The 18,854-nt window shown below is 39.4% G+C and overlaps 4 protein-coding genes across 10 annotated transcripts; 1 reads left to right on the top strand and 3 right to left on the bottom strand.

Moving 5' to 3' along the window:
- Window positions 1-672: 672 nt before the first annotated feature.
- LOC106119159 (glucose dehydrogenase [FAD, quinone]) lies at window positions 673-5,671 on the bottom strand. Of its 3 annotated transcripts, none has more exons than XM_013314056.1 (5): window positions 5,623-5,671; window positions 3,173-3,249; window positions 2,725-2,846; window positions 2,458-2,591; window positions 673-2,305 (listed from the first exon to the last, which is right to left on the bottom strand). In XM_013314056.1, exons 3-5 carry the CDS (start codon window positions 2,843-2,845, stop codon window positions 773-775), a joined length of 1,788 nt encoding a protein of 595 aa, XP_013169510.1. In that variant the 5' UTR covers window position 2,846; window positions 3,173-3,249; window positions 5,623-5,671; the 3' UTR covers window positions 673-772. The 3 variants fall into 3 exon arrangements, with proteins under 3 accessions (XP_013169510.1, XP_013169508.1, XP_013169509.1); XM_013314054.1 differs by lacking the exon at window positions 5,623-5,671 and adding an exon at window positions 5,129-5,421; XM_013314055.1 differs by lacking the exon at window positions 5,623-5,671 and adding an exon at window positions 3,367-3,598.
- Window positions 5,672-5,752: 81 nt separating this feature from the next.
- Window positions 5,753-11,165, bottom strand: ENGase (cytosolic endo-beta-N-acetylglucosaminidase). Of its 2 annotated transcripts, XM_013313925.1 has the most exons (10): window positions 10,905-11,165; window positions 9,169-10,525; window positions 8,582-8,730; window positions 8,270-8,418; window positions 7,997-8,145; window positions 7,631-7,796; window positions 7,293-7,550; window positions 6,140-7,119; window positions 5,938-6,061; window positions 5,753-5,841 (listed from the first exon to the last, which is right to left on the bottom strand). In XM_013313925.1, the coding sequence occupies exons 2-10, from the start codon at window positions 9,480-9,482 to the stop codon at window positions 5,833-5,835; spliced, it is 2,298 nt and encodes a 765-aa protein (XP_013169379.1). In that variant the 5' UTR covers window positions 9,483-10,525; window positions 10,905-11,165; the 3' UTR covers window positions 5,753-5,832. The 2 variants fall into 2 exon arrangements, with proteins under 2 accessions (XP_013169379.1, XP_013169378.1); XM_013313924.1 differs by having other exon boundaries at window positions 9,169-11,165.
- On the top strand, window positions 9,356-13,440 carry LOC106119071 (beta-1,4-galactosyltransferase 2). 4 transcript variants are annotated; one of them, XM_013313928.1, is made up of 4 exons: window positions 9,356-9,441; window positions 11,629-12,123; window positions 12,224-12,580; window positions 12,665-13,440. In XM_013313928.1, exons 2-4 carry the CDS (start codon window positions 11,687-11,689, stop codon window positions 12,849-12,851), a joined length of 981 nt encoding a protein of 326 aa, XP_013169382.1. In that variant the 5' UTR covers window positions 9,356-9,441; window positions 11,629-11,686; the 3' UTR covers window positions 12,852-13,440. The 4 variants fall into 4 exon arrangements, with proteins under 4 accessions (XP_013169382.1, XP_013169381.1, XP_013169380.1 ...); XM_013313927.1 differs by lacking the exon at window positions 9,356-9,441 and adding an exon at window positions 11,191-11,264 and having other exon boundaries at window positions 12,665-13,439; XM_013313926.1 differs by lacking the exon at window positions 9,356-9,441 and adding an exon at window positions 11,192-11,300 and having other exon boundaries at window positions 12,665-13,439.
- A 401-nt stretch (window positions 13,441-13,841) lies between these two features.
- On the bottom strand, window positions 13,842-18,713 carry LOC106118797 (uncharacterized). Its single transcript, XM_013313544.1, has 12 exons — window positions 18,468-18,713; window positions 18,291-18,363; window positions 16,832-17,872; window positions 16,632-16,748; window positions 16,415-16,544; window positions 16,052-16,286; window positions 15,671-15,912; window positions 15,462-15,592; window positions 15,151-15,263; window positions 14,896-15,067; window positions 14,338-14,735; window positions 13,842-14,252 (listed from the first exon to the last, which is right to left on the bottom strand). Exons 1-12 carry the CDS (start codon window positions 18,571-18,573, stop codon window positions 13,981-13,983), a joined length of 3,030 nt encoding a protein of 1,009 aa, XP_013168998.1. The 5' UTR covers window positions 18,574-18,713; the 3' UTR covers window positions 13,842-13,980.
- Window positions 18,714-18,854: the final 141 nt, after the last annotated feature.

An 18,854-nucleotide genomic window follows, 5' to 3' on the forward strand; every position in this document is an offset into this window, starting at 1 on the left:
GTACATGTCTTAACGGACCGTCACTTCCGTTGTAACCGGAAGGAACCCCAAAACATGGGGTGTTCGCTGCAGGTGTTGGAAGTTGCTAGATACTATTGCTATAATTTTAAATTAAGAATATTGTTAACTATCATCTTTACGTATTGTGTTACGTGTTATTTATGGAGTGACTATATAACGTAGAGTCAACATTTGTAACAATTATGCAAAGCGTATCGATGTCCCTGAGGTCGTAGTTACGTCGCGCCGGCAGCCTGCCCTTTGATGGAGTGAAAATTAAATAATAATGATCTATAATTGATTGCTAAATAGGGAAAGTAGTTTATTCAATGTTATGAATATTCACAAAGATCCAAAAGATTGTTACTGAATAATGATGAAATTAATAATATTAAGTGCAATATTAATAAACAGTGAATATATTTTAAGGTTTAATTTACACAAGAAAATTTAATTTCTCGAAAAACATTATTTTTAGTTGTACTTAGAACATCATCACATGGATGTAGACTTAGTACGAGGTACGTTATGACCTGTTATAATACTGTTTACTGCTACTTAAATAAATAAATCAAAAAATGTTTTATAATCTGAAGTAAAATAATTAGCCTAAATAATAAAAATGCAAAGTCGCGGGCACAGATAATAAAATAAGAAAAGAGTACATTCTATATGCTTAAGTTTATTTGTCAATAATTTTTCCTTAAAATATTTTTAAAGAGTTGAACAGTTACTAATACTCACTCAATGTAACAAAAATAAATATTTACTGTTAAATCACTTCTAAAGTCTGTTTGATGAAGTCGGCGGCTCTCTCTGCGATCATGACGACTGGCGCGTTGGAATTGCCGCGGATGATGCTGGGCATGACACTTGCATCGGCCACGCGCAGCCCTCGCACGCCGAGCACGCGCAGCTCTCTGTCCAGCACGCTGCCCAACGCGCACGTGCCCACTGAATGCCACGCCGACATCGCCGAACATCGCGCTATGCATTTCACTTTGCTGTCGCCTTCCAGTTCTCTACATTCCTCAATATTTAAATCTATCACACGGGCATTTTTAGACTGAAAGTAAGACGTGTTCACGAGACCAAACGCGAAGTCCATCGCTTCGGGGTACCCTTCCAAATCCCTCAGATCGCTGAACGTGCCAGTCTGTATTAGAGGTGAGTCTAAATAGTCTGTGGATTTCAAACGTACTCGTCCCCTCGATTTTGGTTTCAGTATCACGACAGCTAAAGTTATCAACTCCCTTTCCATATTTTCGGCGTGCAGTTTGTCGCATATCTCTTTCTTGAACCTCAAAACGTTCACGCAACCTGCATAAAAATTGCTGCCTATCGGCGAGCAGCTCGGGTAGATGGCGAAGTCGGGAACATTGGCTTGCGCTGAGCCCGACAACGATATGTAGACCGCGACATCCGACGTCCTCGCAAACGAACCGCTGCGATCGTACAAGTATTTTATCGCATCTAAGTATTTACTTCGTTCGTCGGAAAAACAAGTTCCATTATCTGCAGACAAATAAGTAAGCACCATCACGTGGTCGTGGAGATTTTCACCGACGGCTAAATCCCTTATTACCTCTATTCCTAATTCCTCCAAATGCTTTTTCGGTCCGATACCCGAGAGCATCATTAGCTTAGGAGAATTAAATGTACCCGCTGATAAAATAACTTCCTTGTTCGCATAATAATGATACACTTCATCTTCGTTCACAACTTGAACACCCACTGCTGTATTATTTTCCATTAGAACTTTAACAACCTGCGACTCTTTCAAAACAAACAGATTTTTTCTATTTCCTGCCTTATTAAGCATCGCCGTGAGTGAGCTGTGTCTCTGGCCATCCTTCATATTGTGAGAGAATCGTCCCACTCCAATATTTTGCGGATTTGTCATATCTTTAACGAGGCGAAATCCTAATTCCTGAAATGCTTCAATAAACTTGTCGGTGGTGTGGGTAGACTCATTCCTCCCTGAGACCTCCATCTCCCCGCCGAAACCATGGTACTCGGCCAGCTCGGGGTCGTCGACTATCCTTTCGTCTGTTAAATGTTCCGTCTTCTTAAAATATGGCAGTACTTTATCCCACGTCCACTCTTCATCACCCCAGTCATCGTAATCAGCGGGGAAGCCCCTAGCATAGACCATGTCATTCAAGCTACCGCTGCCGCCCAACATTTTCCCGCGAGGCTGGCTCTGACTGCCGCTTTGCAGCGCCTGGCTCGAGAATTCATCGTTGGCCGTCGTGAAGTTCCAGTCATACGGACTCGCTTTTAGCACATCTTTGAAACCGGGTACCTGAAATAGGTTAATTTAAAAAATACAAAAATAGTAATAGATCGAAGGATGAATTTCTATCTATAATCCACTCCACTTATATTGATGTCTGTGCTGCTATTGTATTGTCATTATTTTGATATTCTCAAGATTTACGTTAGGGAAATATTCACAATAGAGTCTTGCGGTGGGTCGCCCCCTGCCTCAATCAGCAACACGCCGACTCGGCTGAGCTCGCTGAGCCGCGCCGCCAGCGCTGCGCCCGCACTGCCTCCCCCCACTATGATCACGTCGTAACTAGAACCATCTGCAAATTCATACCAGATCATTTTGATATTCTGAACACTAAACACTTACTACCGAAGTGTACCTCCTCTACATTTAAATGTATATCTTACATATGTATATCAAGTATAAGAGAGACTGTTGTACAAACATACTGCGGATGTTGGAGTGTGGTGGCCAGGACTCGCCGAGCAGACACTGCGCGGCCGCAAAGAACTGCAGCGCGGACGAGAACGCCGCGCCCGACGCACTCCCCGCCACCCACTGACCTGCCATGCTGTCAATGAAATATATTATATTGCTGAAATGTTTTTAATTTTACAAAATATGAAACATTTAAAAGAAACTCGCATCGCCAACACTCATCACAGTCTTGTTACGACAAATGATAGAAACTTGTTCTTATCATTATTTGACAAACACCATTTAACTCATTGCATAATTTAACATTATCAATATTTAATTTATCAAATAAATAATTTAAAAATTGTTACTCATCATCAACCTGCCATTACCCTTATCCCTTAAATTAAAAATTGTTACTAAACATATTAAATTTGATTACAGTTTCAATAATTATTTGAGAAATATAAATCTGCTTACCGTTCAACTGAATCCGAAGTTCCGTGCCGGTTTTTCCCGACCACGCCACAGCGTCCAACGTTTGCCGAAACTTATACCTGCAATAAACCATCAACAAACACAACAGTGTTAACAGGTTAATTGGTTTTAATGTATTAATAATGTCCAGGCACTTATTAAACAATGACCATAATTTTTCGTGACTAGTTACTTACCACGATTTTGTCTGCGTAAAGGTCAAAAACCTTAAATCGGCATGCGTTACATTTAATACGCACGAGTTCTTACATCGCGGCATTTCTCTGTGTGAAGTGGACCTCGCTTTATCATAGCCCTCACTTTTATTTTATTTCACCAAATAATTTTGTTTGGAAAAGAAAGTTAACATAAAAGAAATCCGTTATCACTGCGGGTTTTTGCCTACCACTGTTAAAATTAGTTGTTTGTTTGAAATAACAATAATTTGTATGCATTATAAATGTTTGATCATTCATATCTCTTTTATTTTAATTCAACGATTTTTTTATGTAAGTCCTGTTTTTATCTATTTTCTTATCATGCGCCTGCATTTAATTAATAGCAAAAGTATTTAAGCGCTAGTCAAAACATTATTCGATCAATATTTACAATTCAAATTTATAAAATTAATTTAAACACACAAAATATCTTACGTCATCGTGCTGCTTAACGTCACCGTCACTTCCAGTTTTTAAAAATAACAAGTACTACAGTAACACATATAGTATAGAGTGGTAACGAAATTTTGTCTATTTTTGCTTTTCTTTTTGAGTTACTTTTAATATATTTGTATTAATTTAAACTAAGCTTGTGCCAGGACATTGGTTCAAGCTTGCGACACCTATAGCGAGTCCAGGATACATATAGCGATTTCAAACCCACGGCCGCGTTTTGATGTACTTACTCCATTACAATAGTACAAGTGAATTCTTGTGGCGATTACAAGAAAATGAAGTATTTTCCAAATAACTGACATTACTATAACTTTTTATTAAAAACGATAAAATATAATATTAAACCAAACTTCGCCGAGTCCTTCTTCTCAAACTCTGTTTACACAAATGAAACAACACAATACATTCTATCATAGCTACTCGTTTTTGTTGGTGTTTTTATCTCTTACGTTACGTACATTATGTTCGTTATCTTCCCTGATCTGCTAACAACTTGTTTAACTTGCACTACAGATTACAGCACTACAGATAACAACAGAGAGTTTATAAAATAATTACCGTGACAAAAATACCTTCTTCCCGTTCCGGAAAGTTAACCATGTCCACGGTCAACCGACACACGTCAAAATTATATATTTAAATAAAATAGCTGCGGGTTGAAGACCGACACAATAACATGGCGACATTTAACGACATATATGTATATTTAAAAGTAGTAAAACGCGTCTGCGTGAGCGGTGGTTCGCGAGCGCGGCGCCGGCAGCTTGCTGCTGCTGCTGGGGTGAACAAACTGTATCTCATTAAACATATCGATATGAAATTGAAAACTACGCCGCATGAAATCGTCGTCCGCGCCGACCGTCGTAAAAACTACCAAAGAAATTGTGAAAGCCTTCATATGTCTCGCACTTTATTATTCGCTACGTTACAGGCTCGCTTCCGCACGACTGGGCAACGGGCGTTATTATTGCTGCTTACCTAGTACTTGTTAAAATCTCGACCGAAGCAATAAGACGATATCCTGACGTATAAACATAAGGAACATATCATTTTGTGATGAATATGTTGCTTGTATTATTGTCCTTTAACTATATGACTAAGGAAATAGCGGAACAAATAGAAGAAAAACTAACTATATCTCGGTATATATGACGTAAAAAATCACCCAAGTTTACGAAAGGTACGTTATCTAGTTGTAATCTTATGCAAATCGCCAACAAGAAGAATTTTAATCGCGATAAATGTATTTAGCTAATGTCCCAATAATTAAACAAAACCTACGTACCCAAATAACCTGAGTGCGACAGTTTTTATCCTTTGATATAACTGCCAGTATTGTTTCAATATATAGGAATGAGTTAAAATAAAATCAAGTCGTGTGTTTATCTCAACAAGCATTATCTGCATTATCAACGTATCGCAATCTTCCTCCTTCTAAATAATACAATAACATGTCATATAATTTTTGTATTTTGCTCTATTATAAATGTAGCTTTAAACACATTTCATTTGTTCAAAGACAGTTTATGGATTCAAAGATTATTACACTTTTGTTCATTGTCTAAATTAAAGCAACAAACTACAACTAACAAAGTACATACTACTTATATATTAGTCCCTAGGCATAAATTCAGAAAATATTTATGTACCTCAATCGCCTATTAAATTAAAATTTCGTAAGAAAACTGATTTAATTATTATAAAAATATGGCGAGCAATGAAGTGAACGTATATTTTCTCACTTTAAATTTAAATCATAAAAATATGTAATTAGCTCACGTGAGAACTGTAATATGAAGAGGTTGCAATGTTGCCGAGCTGTAGCATTCTGCGAGTTCCGATATCAAACTGATCAAGGAAAACAACAGCTTAAAAATGATATACTTTATTAAATCGTACTTTACAATACAAAACAATTTTACCTAGTACAATATACATAGTACCAACATGGAATATAAATATTTGGCTACGAGATATAGCTTCTTCTGATTACGCCACCTGGAAAAAACATGATTATATTTTCCGTGTTTCTCAAGAATGACATTAATATTTGTGCAATGAAATTGCATTTTACAAAATGTAAAGTTTGCTCACGTTAGAGTGTTGGCAGAGTCCGAAGTGTCCGAGCAGTACGGGTCCCTCGGGGCGGCCCGTGCGGCAGTCCACGCCGGCCACGCGCGCGCCCCGCACGTCTCGCACGCCGCTCACCAGGTAGTATCTGCCCGGGAGACGTCGTATACCAACCTTATATACTAAACAGTTTTCTTATACAATCGTTAAAAATAATTGTATTTACCTAACGTTCCAACCGAAATGATTCTCCACGGGGATGTAGAATCCCGGCTCGTTGAGCATCATATACTTCTGAATGTCCTCGAAGGCGGGGTCGGAGTTGAAGGGCAAGACGTAGGTGACGGAGGAGCCGCTCGCCGGCGGGCCCTCGCCCTGGGAAACGGTGCCTCCGAATAATACGATCCTCATCTGAGCGCCGGTGGCGGACAGCACGCGCAGGACCACGTTCAGATATTGATCCGGATGAGTCCGCAAATTTTTAGTAACGACGCACGCGACCAAGTCGCCGTCGATGGGAAAGTCGCAGTGCAGCAGCCTGGCGCACCGGTGTGCCGGGTCCACCTTGTCCGAGGGATTCAGTTTGAGACACGAGCCGCCGATGAAACTATCCTTAAAGTAAGGCTGCAGGCACTCCAGCTCGTTGGGCACGGGGGCCAGGGCGAGGCGAATCTTCTTCGGGTTCTGACCGAGGCGTATGTTCAAGGAGGTCTGAATCATGGAGCTGTCGGATGCCTCGGCGTCGGTGTCGGGCTCCGCGCCGGCTGCGGCCGCGGCGCTGGGCTCGGGCTGCTCCACCGGCTCCTTGGACGGAGCTATCTTGAACAAATTTCGGAAAGCGTCGGTCACTTTACGCGACTTCGTAGACTTTTCTTCGTTTTCGGTCTTCTCATCTTTTTCTTCGACGGGGATGGTGTTGTCCTCTTCGCCGGCAGTCTCCGATTTAGTTTCTTTTACTACGGAGAGTTGCGACACGCTGCGAGCTTCAACGGAAGGTTTTTTGTTATCTTTTATGGACAATCCACTCCTGGTGAGCTCGAGGGAGCGCCTGCAGCGCGTCATCTCCGCCTTGTCCTTGAAGAAGCCGTGCCGAGAGGCATTGATGATGTTCTCGAGCACGGAGAGCAGGTAGCCGTGCGGGCCGTGCGACGAGTTGGGCTGGTACTGCATGTGCCGCAAGTTGTACCACGGCCCGGGACTTATTACCTACACACGACCATTTTTAAAATAACGTGTTTTTACTTCTATGAAAGTGTGTCATAATAAAAGAAAAAAAAGAAAAACAAACTGCGATCGTTCTGGTGACGGAGCTAACTCGTCGGTAATTACGCGACTTGCGTGTTTGGTCGTTAGTGTATAGTTTAAATCGGACACCATACTTCTCCATAGAAGCGGCGCTTGTCGCCCTGACCGCGGCAGAAGGAGGAGGCGAAGGGCAGCGCGCAGGGCAGCTTGGTGTTGAGGTAGGGCCACAGGCTGCCCCACAGCGCGCGTTCGCGCAGCAGGAACTGCTCGTACGTGTTGACCTTGGGCGTGAACATGTCCACGTCGCAGGACGCGTCCGAGCGCGCCTCGTGCGTCCACGCCGGCGCGAACACCGCCAGCGAGCACCCGTGGCTGTGCGCCACCTTCACCGCCTGCCACACCGAATCTATCAACCCGCAAGCAACACCGCATCGGACCGAAAATACCATAAGACGGAAAAATATTTGCTCACCTCCTGCGTATTGAACTGGCCACCGCCGTAGAAGTTGCGTCCCCAGACGTCGATCCCCACGTAGACGTCGGTGAGGCGGTCGCCTGCTGCCACCGCGCTCGCGCGCACCTCGTGCTCAGACCACGAGTAGTTTGTGAAGATTCCATCGCAAGCGTCGAAGAATGCCCTAATCAACTCTCAACTCTTATTATCTCCTGAACCTAAGCACCGACCCCTCAGCTTTGGATCGCGACATCATTTATTTTTAAATCGTTAGATACTACACGATGACAACCCAAGTTAATCATATAACAGCAACATACATAACATTAAAGCATCACCATAAACCGAAGAGGAGAATTCTCAAAGTCAAGAAAGAAAACAAACCTGTTCTTTTCATTAAGACAGTTCTGCCAGTTGAGGTGTCCGGCGACGGTGACGCTGTCGTACCAGAGCAGCAGCGGGTGCGGCAGCGCGGCGCGCAGCTTCCCATGCAGCAGCCGCACGAACGACACCAGTTCGCGCGGTCGCGACACCTGCGCACGCCGCCTACTATTACATACTTCCCACGCACAACACACTAAATTGTATTTTGTGACAATGCTATGTTGTCCATGTGAAGATTTAAATGAAGAATGTAAATAAATAGTTGTAACAAACCTTGTTTTCGACGTTCAGTAGCCAGCCATCAAAACTGAGCGTTTTCGCGATGTAGACTAAAGCGTCGGCAAATTCTTCCATTTTGTCTTCTGAAGACAAAATATTTTCCCAAAAAGCCGACCCTTCGCTCCATTCTGTTATAATTGTTCCTATGGAGGCAGTAGCGAGTGTTAATACACAGCTAGATAAATTAACTTACCTGTCGCAAATGTGATAGTTTGTTTTCTTTCCTCGACATATAATATAAATAGAGAGAAAGCAAGACTTCAGACAGAAGAACAGAAAATGAAGTTGGGACTACAAAACACATACCAATAACTTGAACACCGTGTGCGTGACCAATATTGATCCATCCCAGTGGAGGTATGGTTACCAGGTGGTGGCTGAAGTAGCAGAAAATATCAATCCCGCCCCAGTTGTAAAATGTGTACGCCTCATGGTCATTTGTACCGTCCACCACGCTGAGTAGTATGAAAGGTAATTAAAAATTAAACCTGGCTATTAATGCTATGTGGCCGCAACTCCACGACAATCAGGGTTTTTTGGAATTGAAATAAAATATAAAAATATAATACAATTAATGAAACAAACAACACTGTGCCAGTGCATACTCTTTAATTTAAAAACGAAAAAAAAATCCAATCAGTTTTAATTTTAACTTGAAATAAAAAGTGTTGATCAAATTTTTTGGAATAAGTATTTATACAGCAATTAAAAATAAGTATTAATATTGATATTTTTTTAAAATGTTACATTAAAATACAATATGTAATGGCAGAGTACAATAGTTTTAATGCGCAAATAATTTTAAAACAATCTCTGTTGTACGTTAAAATTTTTATACATTAAAAATAATAAATTTAAAGTTAGTTATTTTTTTTATAATATATTAAACTCACCAGTCATCATGATATCCGTTTGCCATATCGTGACATACCAAAGTTTTTGGTAACTTTTTAATATTTTGACGTTCAGCTAAGTCTTCCGTATCCGTCATATAATGACAGAAAGTTTGCGGGGTTTCCAAAAATGTTTTTCCGAAATCTTTATTGATGTCTACGTTTCTAATAGCTTGTTGGCTATGAGGCTTTAGCTCTGTACATAGGGTTCTCCATGAAGGAGGATCTTTTAAGAATTCCAGAATCTCGTCGTATGTATCTAAAGGTCTGCAGGTTAGTTCCGGAGCCAAACTTAATTGTGAAATCTGCGACATTGTCTTTTCATAAAATCAGTGAGTGCCAATATTTAATGAACGAAGCACGAAACTTTTTTATTTTGTTTAATTTAAAATTTAATTTGTAATTCATCCAAAACAACACGATTTATTTACTTTCAGTCAAAACTTCACAGTGACATTGACAAATGTTCTCCACAATGGCGGGTTATATGAATGCACGTAAACAAATGCGTTGAAATGTAGTTGCAAAGTGTATTAGTAATCAGAACATCGGTCAATGCCACAGTTATTAAACGCAATAATATATTTCATTGAGAAATATAAATTGATGTGCGTCGCTAGATGTTCTATTTAGAATCAACATTACCACACTATTCTATTTGTCATCTTTATTTAATCTTGCTCCTATCTTACGACACACTACCAAATAAACTAGATCTCTTTAGCAAAGGTACAGGTGATATGCCATTATGGTTCATCATATAAATTAATTTACATTAAAAACTGGTAATTATTTCTTTTTTTTAAATTGTTGTTAACAAATATACTTAGGTTAGGTACTCAATATTTGTTTTGAGTAATTTAATAACACAAATAATATATAATTAACTAAATATAATTAATAACACAAAATGTTATGGGCACTCAAAGGGAGTCCAAGTAAGCAAAGATATTTTCACAGATTGAAACAAAATAATTAATTAGTGATTCTTAGAAAAATGTTTGTAAAGTAGGACAATAGCGGAATATTTCCCATTAGTGTGGGACTAGCCTGTCCTAGATTTGATAAAGAAATCAGGATGTGTGTCACTATTGATAAGTATTGTACAACTAAAATGTGTTTATGCCAATATATTACAATAACTAGCCGAGTATGACCTTATTACATTCTAGAATTTGTCCAATTTATGCCATTCAATTTATATTAAATGCAATTGGTAGATGTAATGTACATACCAATAGAATTAGGACAAAGAAAAATGTATTTGTTATTGGTCAATCATGTCAAAATCAGCAGAGTATCCTCTATGTAATGTCTTTGGCTGTTAAGTTTAAATTCCCATGATCATTTTTTTTTTCTGTGGTATATTAAAAGGAATGTTTATTCATAAGAGTTATAGTAGCATTAGCAAGTTTGTTGTGGGAAAGTCGAAATTGGTTAACAAAGAAAACAAGCAAAACTTTTAATCAGCATCCAAAGAATATGTGCCATAAATAGGATAAAGTATTATAACCAAATCTGCAAAGTGAACAATGCTCCCCGAGTAATAATTCTAGAAGTTCTATCTATATCTTAAACTATTTGAAGTAACAGTAACAAAACCGATAATATTATAAAAGACAAGGGTATATCTTGTTGTCACTCATAATGCCATTATTATGAAACTTCATGTCTTCTCCAAACAAACAAGACTATCTGAGGTCCTAGACTGAATATTCGTGAGAACATTTTCTTACCGTCATCGTCAACATTTGTAAAAACTGGACATAAATTAATCATCAATTTCTAACAAATTCTGATATATTTTGTCGATGACGTTACGAAGGCTCATATCGCAAATATTCGTGATACATCGCAGTTCGTTCTGTCAAAAAATATTTAAGACCTACGTAGGTATAGAAAATTGGCAAAATAAATAACATGACGGTACAGTACAAAAAGTATCGTGACCTTTTTTTGACATAGACAACAGGGCGCAATCATTAATATTTAACATTGCAACACTGAATTGTCTTTTTCCAGCTTGTCTTCCTTCTGATCACTTCTGATTGCTTTGATTGACATTGACATCACTGTCACCAGTGAACCGAGTTAAAGTTGGTATAAATATATTAATAAATAATTAAAAACAGGTACAATTTAAATTTATAACAGCTTTAGTGGTTAACAAAAACGTAATATTCTTGTCCAGGAATCTTTTAAAAAAAATACAAGTTTACAATGACGCATTGTAATCTTTCCTTATGTTATCAGAAATGGCCCCCTTGTAATTACTTAAAATTGCTCAACTAACCTAAATGAACAGTGATATTAAACTAATTTTACTGTCACATAGAGGCTGGCCCCCACTTTGACTGCAAACTTTTCTTGCAATATATAATCACCACCATGTAACTCACCAATTTCTAAATGGACTTCATAGCATGAAACTATCTAATAGTTATTCATGTTTTTTTGCAGGTTATTGTAAATGAAAAGGCATAGTCAAGATCTATTAAAGTAATACCAGATTATCCTAATGCCTAAATGGTTTCCAATAAACAAACTTCTGCAGATAAGAGTCAGCTCATGTATAGTGTTTCTGCTATGTCTGGTAGCAGTTATACAATTTTTTGCTTCATATGGACGCTATCACTATGAACATATACCTCGGGAGCAATTGTTGACCAACATCTTTTTTAAAACAAATCCTAAATTAGAAATAAATAAGGAAAAACCGAAATGTAACTATGATGGGATACTGCAAAGTACGAGTTCCATTGACACACAGGAAGTACCAAGGAAGTTTGGTGACTTCACAACCAATGGGTTAGCTAATGGAAGCTACACGCCAGAGAATTGCAACCCGCTCTTAAGTGTTGCCATTTTGGTATCATACAGAAATAGACAGAGCCAATTAGACATATTTATCCCATACATGCATAATTTCTTGAGGAAACAAGGCATCCATTACACGTAAGTATATTAAACATGTTTCTCAGTTCCTTTATTGATTTCGTATTTATTTTATTTGTAAAATAAATAAAACAAACAATATGTTTATTTTGAATTTCAGTATTTACATAATAGAGCAACAAGATGACAAACCTTGGAATAAAGGCCTGCTTTATAATATAGGAGCTAAGCAAGCCATCGCAGACAGGTTCCCGTGCCTTATTCTGCACGACATTGACCTGCTGCCACTAGACATTGGCAACCTGTACGCCTGCCTACAAGAGCCTCGGCACATGAGCGCGAGCATAGACAAGTTCCGATTTGTGTTAACATACAACTACCTTGTCGGCGGCGCACTCGCCATACGCTCCGACCAGTATATTGCAGTTAATGGGTTCTCTAATAAATTTGAAGGGTGGGGCGGAGAGGATGACGACTTTGCAGGCAGGATGAAGGCAAAGAATTTAAAAGTTTTAAGGTTAGTTTTTATTCATCATTATTTTTTATTTTATGTAAGCATAGGCTATAGTGCTGGTGACAAATTAAATTAAATAAATTTCAGATACCCGCGCGAACTGTCAAGATACACAATGCTGGCCCACCCCCAAGAGCAAAAGAATAGTGAACGCAGCAGAATCTTGTCGGAGAACCAAATGAACTATAGCAAAGATGGACTCGGTAATGCAGAGTATTCAGTCAAGAGTGTGCATAGAAACACTTTGTTTACACTGATTGGTGTCAAAACTTGATCAATTGAAACTGTTTCATGCAAAAAAGGAATAAAGTTCTGTGACAAGCTTAGATGCTTTATAATAAAGGAGTCGTAAAATGTTTTGCTTGTATTGTGATAAAATAAAATGACGGAACTGACTGTATAAAATATTACATTTGAACTTTTATAAGCCTATCAAGGGATCTGTGTCAAAGATTTCACTTGTTTAGGTTAACTCTCAGTTGTTTTAAGTTTCATTGAAATACAGCACGGGGTGCAATAATTTTTTTTTAATAATAAAAGCTATAGTGTTATAGTTCATTTGAATAAATTAGTCTCTGAAACATTATAACATATTAAATCTGTCATGTAATAGATGTGTTCATTTTTGATTATTGTCATTTGTTGCTGGACGGGGAATAAGTGATTTTCGCTCATAGTAATGTACCATATGCTACGAATATTATAAATATATACTAATATATCTATGTAGAATAAAATATTTGTTTTACTTTATATTCAATTCACCAACAATTTGAAAGATAAACTCGTTTCATCGACTAGTCTATTCCAAAGTCTCTATAAAATATGAAAAGATAATGTTTAATATAATAAAAATTAAGTATAGTAAAAATACATGTTTCTTGGTTAATTCTGAAAAACTTCAAATGTATGTACAAATCAAATTAATTACGTAATAAATGCTTTTATGTCTTATGATGTTTGTATTTATTACTTTTATTTTTACTTGTTAAACTTAAAACAAACATAGTTTCCATGAATGAGACAAGCAGCGCGGGGATAAAGTCATCCATTAAGAATATTTAAGATATTTTGTTTAAGATATCAGGACTTGTTACGCTGTAAGGTAAAAGTACTCTTTTTTTAAAATAAATCACAGACAAGTATTCGTTTTTATAGTTTATTCTGTCTGTGGAGTAAATAGTTCCATCTCCCCCCAGTTGTGTCCGCAGCGCAGCATCACCGGCAGCGGCGCCGGCACCCCGCACAGCGACCCGCACCCCTCCATCGCACTCTGTATCACTGCTGTTATATCAAAATGTACTACCACTTTATTGCATTCCTCCGATAAAAGAAAACTCCCAAAAAAAAAGGAATAGGTTGCTCTTGCAACGAAATATATGAAAACCAAAAAGAGGCACACTTTAAAAAAATTGTCGCTTTAAACAAAAGTGTCTTATTACCTTCGAAACCCTTGAAATCGTGATTACTGTAAAACATAACAGGTGTACTGTGTGAACATTCAGTACGCGGGAGCGGTGCGTACCTGCGGCCCGGTGCAGATCCTCCTGGTGCACCTCCCACACCAGCTCGTCGTGTATCTGCAGCAGCAGGCGCGCCCGCAGCGCCGGCCGCCGCCCCGCCAGCGCGCACACGCTCGACACCATCGCCATCTTGCACACGTCCGCCGCGGACCCTGACACACGATCGACAACGTCTGGCTCACCGCCGCCGTGCACCGACACCGAGCGCCGCGCGAACGTACCGCGGCTCAAGCTGACCTTGTACGACAAAGTTGACGGCTCTCCTCGCGGCCCGCGCCCGGGCGCCCGCGTTCCCGCTCGCGATGTCCGGGAAGTGTCTCGCTCTGCCGCAGGGCGTGCGCAGCGTGCCGTCCCGCTCGCACCGCGCCACCACCTCGCGCCCGAACCTCCTCAGCGACGGGAACGCGCCTGAGATAACGACCGTCAGCTCGCCGCACATCGTGCTGTTCGGTAGAACAATCGGTAGAGAGCGACACTGACGGTCGAAGCTGGCGGCGACCTCGAGCGCGCGCTCGTAGCCGAGGCCGAGCACGTCGGCGAGCTTGTTGGCGCCGGCGCCGTACATGCTGGCGTACACGACGCGTTTCGTGCGCTCGCGCTCCTCGCCGCTCACGGCCGCCTCCTCCTTGCCGAGCCTGCGCCGCCGCACACGACACAGACTTAGTACAGATCAACACACCCACCCCCACCCCCACCCCTCCCACACCTAACGTTACAATTGAAAATGCACTCGAGTCAAATTTCCAAGCGCTTCAATCTTGTTAAGGTTATGCAATAAAGTGTGTGCGTGTGGACCAGGTGGCGGCGAGCAGCGTGAAGAGGTCGGGGGAGCGCAGCGCGTCCAGCAGCTGGACGTCCCCGGCCGCCAGCGCCAACACGCGGCACTCCACCTGCCGGAAGTCCGCCGCCACCAGCCGCCAGCCCGAGCGGCTCTCGTACACCGACCGCAGGTTCAGGGCTTCCTCCTCTTTATCAAACAAAATCCAAAATCCTTACATTATGTAAAAGTAAATAAAGTAAGAATCAAAGCGATTGAAAAGTAATCGATACCGTGTGCGGCGTCGTCCTCGCGAAACAAAGTGAGGTTGAAGGGTGTTTTGGGCACGGCCTGCAGGTTGGGAGAGTTGCAGGCGATGCGGCCCGTGGCAGCCGCGTTCTGCTCCCTGATTACAGAATCTCAGAAATTTGACGAAAAATGAAATAATTGAATCAACAATATGATAACAAAAACATGAAATAAACAAAGAAATTTAGTTTTAATAATGTCCGGCTCCAAGGACCTTCCTTCATTAATATATGTATGCTGGAACCAAACCGCAATGTTTAAAACTTAGTGAATTGAGTACATATAATAATGTTACCACACAGGTCTGACGAGTCCATCGTGCACGCACTGCGCTATCCCCAGCAGGAAGGTGCTGTGAGCCTTCTGCAGGTGCCGGTACTCCAGGATCAGTTTGGGCAGCGGGTGTTTGTACATCAAACTTCGAAGCTGCAAAAGATGATGATACAAAATGTATATGATCCAAATGGTACAAAGTTAAAAAAACAAGTAAATGAATGTCGCAACCATCGCCTCGGATGTGGATTTAGCTCCCTTGCGGATGGTCTCCCGGATGTTGAGGTTGCAGTGGGAGTGGAGTTGCAGCTCGTCGTAGAGGAGGGCGCGGACCTGCGGCGCGGAGGTGAGCTGGAAGACGCGGCCGGCCGCGCGGTGGCACGCCAGCTCGGCCGACCTCACGCGCTCACACAACGCCCGCTCCATTACTTGCAGCTTCTCCATGTTGACGCACACGCCCACTCTCTCCATCTCTGATCGAGCGGTTCCGTTATACACCGTTATACTCTATACAAATATATCTTTTCTAGGACATCTTAAAAACTAAAGCCGAATTACCTAAAAACTGATCAAGCTTTAGGTTAATTTAGCCTTAGTAAATCTTAGAAATACCTGAAATGATAGGTAAAACTCGCATTTCGATATCTACAAAGACCTTCCACAGGCCTTGATCGAGCAGCGATTGCCGGAGTCTCTGCCAACAGTTGTGCAACAGCGCCAGGTACCAGGCCGCCTTCTGCAGGCAGCACTCAGTCGCTATGGTAAACTCCGGCACGTAACCTATCACTCTTTGTAATTCTGTAAAGTTATTGGGTGGATTGTCGGGGTCTAGAAGGCTCCCACCGACCTGCAAAGTTTAACTTACGATATTATGTATATTTCCTAAATGCGGAAAAGAAACAAAGTATTTAAGTCCGGAACTAATCCCACATTTAACAAAACATTTTAATCCGTTAAGTCATAGTAGTGTCTTACCTTTACATCAAGAAATTTTGAATTGCTCACGTCGATTGAAATCCCAAATTTATTTACTAAATATGTAATAACATGTTTCCCTTCGTAACAAACCCAAGAATTTTTATTCATAAATGTCTGTAACGTATCTCTGAAATATTTTTACGTGATAAATAAACATAAATTCAGATTATAGTGATTCAATTCTAACATCATTTATTTTAAACTGTCTTCACACCTATAATTTTGTAAAGCATTTGTAATATGATAATATTTATCGTTAGCAAGAAACATTATTCCCTCCACGACTTCCACATCTTCGGTGTGCTGATTATTTAATTGACAAAAGCCATTTCTGTGAAATAATTTACAATTTTTATACTTTTTATCGTGTGATCGAAATATACAGACTTGTATTGTAGGGATTATTTATTTTACCTATAAATAAGAGTTACAATTATTTCTTCGTCACTATATTCAAAGAAATTTAAGAAATTATTAGAAGGTTCATTTTCAAATGTTGCTATCTCGTAAGTAATCTCTTTAACAAGAATTTGGGATTTAATCGGGGGAATAAATTTAGACTTTACACTTTTTTCTTTAGTACTACTATTTTCTATTAAAGATTTTCTTTTATCATCGTTACTTATTTCGTTTACATTTTTGGGTTTGCAATATTTCATAACGCCATTCTGATTCGTTAATTGCGCTTGTACAGTCTTTTTAGTTTTACTTCCCTCTATGATCTTTGTAGCTGTTATTTCTATAGAATTGTCCTGTTTCATTGCGGTATCCTGTTCTGGTTCATTGTCACGCGTGGTGGCATCCTTTGCCACCTCTGTATCATCTACTGGATTAGCTGGATCGACATCATTTAGCCATTTCTTAACTTTCTTAGAATACTTTTGCTTTCGAAAATTCGGTTTGACTACTTTGCTGAGTTCGGGAACTTTTTTTACCTTTTTTGGTAAGACGTCTTCAATACCACCGGGACGATTTTTTACCCTTTTTTTCGAAATTGTAGTTCCGCGTTCTTTGCTGTTTTTATTTTCTACCGGTTTATCAGGGAACCCTGTTTCGAACAGTTTCGATGTCTTTCTATAATTTTTACAACTATCATTTTCTGTATTGTTAATATCCAGTAGTAATTCAGTATCAAACATATTCTCCCACAATACTTCCCCGGCATCATCTGAAGTTTTGCTATCCTGGATAAGTACTTCGTCATCTATAGTGTTTAATAAAGTGCTAACAGACGGAACTGGTACGATGTCATTGTAAGGTGAATTTAAAGTAAATTTTTGCTTAGTTATTTCAAGACGCCTATCTTCGCGTACACATTTAACAAGTTCATTTGATTTATGTATTGATGGAGTTTCAAATGATATAGTATTTCTAACGGTCAAATCGACTGAGTTTTGAAGATTGGGGCACTCGGTGCTCGAATTATAATTTATGAAATCGATAACATTATTTTCGCTGTCAGAAAAGGAAAGACATTTGTAAAGCTATAAATGTTTAAAAATGTAAGTAATTAACTAAAGTTATTAAATAAATAAGGTATGAATATGGAGAAACATTACTGAATAACAAAGGCGTCGCCAACCGATGATCTGGGCTCTTAGATCTAGATGTATCTATCCCAATAATCGGCAATCTAAGTAGTAGTAATAGTTATTTTATTCCAAAAGGAACGCTTGCCCGCCATGTGGTCCATACGTTTATAAAAAAATGAATTATAATTTTTATGTTATCTATGTGGATGTATTGTAATGTTGGCATCTAAGTTTATTTTAGTAGTGTATGTCTATTTTATAATTTTCCCATTCTTTAGCAGAGGCAGCTATCCTCGGTCCCTGCCCTCTCTTGACGACGCCTATGCTGATAAATAACTTACTTGGAGGACTCGATATAAGAATATCGACGTGTACTGTTTCTGTTAAGACGATTTCTGTAGTTAAGAAAGTCATCTGTAATAGAAAAAATATATATTTCGTTCCTTCACTCTATTTTCTTTGATTAATTAACTTCCGATGACTTCAAAGATCCATTAAAAATAATTATTATATTATACCTTTGGTGTTTTGCTCAACCAAAACTTTTAAAACTTTACTACCAAAGATTGATAAGTGTTTTTCATATTTCCGTGCAGTTATTTCGTGGAAATTACTTAAATTCATATTTAAACTTTTCTGACGGTTTTTGTTTATTTTTTTCGCGCGTTATTCGAATAAAGGCAAAAAGTGATTACCTGTATTGCTACTAAGTAAATTTGCCCATTTTTGTCGATGGCACTTTTTAAAATTTCTATTTAGCTACCTAATTTAAGAAAGTCTTGAAAATTTTTATGTTAATGTTATTGAATATTGTCTTCAATTTATTAATGTTATCACAATTTATATTTGAATTTAAAAACAGATAGGTTACTTATTAAAGGTGCTATGGTACTAAACTAAAAACT

The sequence above is a fragment of the Papilio xuthus genome, unplaced genomic scaffold (assembly GCF_000836235.2).
Source record: "Papilio xuthus unplaced genomic scaffold, Pxut_1.1 DF827542.1, whole genome shotgun sequence".
Classification (NCBI taxonomy): domain Eukaryota; kingdom Metazoa; phylum Arthropoda; class Insecta; order Lepidoptera; family Papilionidae; genus Papilio; species Papilio xuthus.

Excerpts from the sequence above, each read along its gene's own strand:
- LOC106118797 (XM_013313544.1), bottom strand. The coding sequence starts at position 18,573 with ATGAATTTAAGTAATTTCCACGAAATAACTGCACGGAAATATGAAAAA. Across the intron at positions 16,545-16,631 it reads AATGCTTTACAAAATTATAG|AGATACGTTACAGACATTTA; the intron begins GTGTGAAGACAG and ends AAAATATTTCAG. Across the intron at positions 15,913-16,051 it reads AGTTTTACCTATCATTTCAG|AGATGGAGAGAGTGGGCGTG; the intron begins GTATTTCTAAGA and ends CCGCTCGATCAG.
- LOC106119071 (XM_013313928.1), top strand. The coding sequence starts at position 11,687 with ATGCCTAAATGGTTTCCAATAAACAAACTTCTGCAGATAAGAGTCAGC. Across the intron at positions 12,124-12,223 it reads AAACAAGGCATCCATTACAC|TATTTACATAATAGAGCAAC; the intron begins GTAAGTATATTA and ends TTTGAATTTCAG. Across the intron at positions 12,581-12,664 it reads AAGAATTTAAAAGTTTTAAG|ATACCCGCGCGAACTGTCAA; the intron begins GTTAGTTTTTAT and ends AATAAATTTCAG.
- LOC106119159 (XM_013314056.1), bottom strand. The coding sequence starts at position 2,845 with ATGGCAGGTCAGTGGGTGGCGGGGAGTGCGTCGGGCGCGGCGTTCTCG. Across the intron at positions 2,592-2,724 it reads ACCACACTCCAACATCCGCA|ATGGTTCTAGTTACGACGTG; the intron begins GTATGTTTGTAC and ends ATGAATTTGCAG. Across the intron at positions 2,306-2,457 it reads ACCCACCGCAAGACTCTATT|GTACCCGGTTTCAAAGATGT; the intron begins GTGAATATTTCC and ends AACCTATTTCAG.
- ENGase (XM_013313925.1), bottom strand. The coding sequence starts at position 9,482 with ATGTCGCAGATTTCACAATTAAGTTTGGCTCCGGAACTAACCTGCAGA. Across the intron at positions 8,419-8,581 it reads ACACGGTGTTCAAGTTATTG|GAACAATTATAACAGAATGG; the intron begins GTATGTGTTTTG and ends CTGCCTCCATAG. Across the intron at positions 7,120-7,292 it reads AGCGCCGCTTCTATGGAGAA|GTAATAAGTCCCGGGCCGTG; the intron begins GTATGGTGTCCG and ends GGTCGTGTGTAG.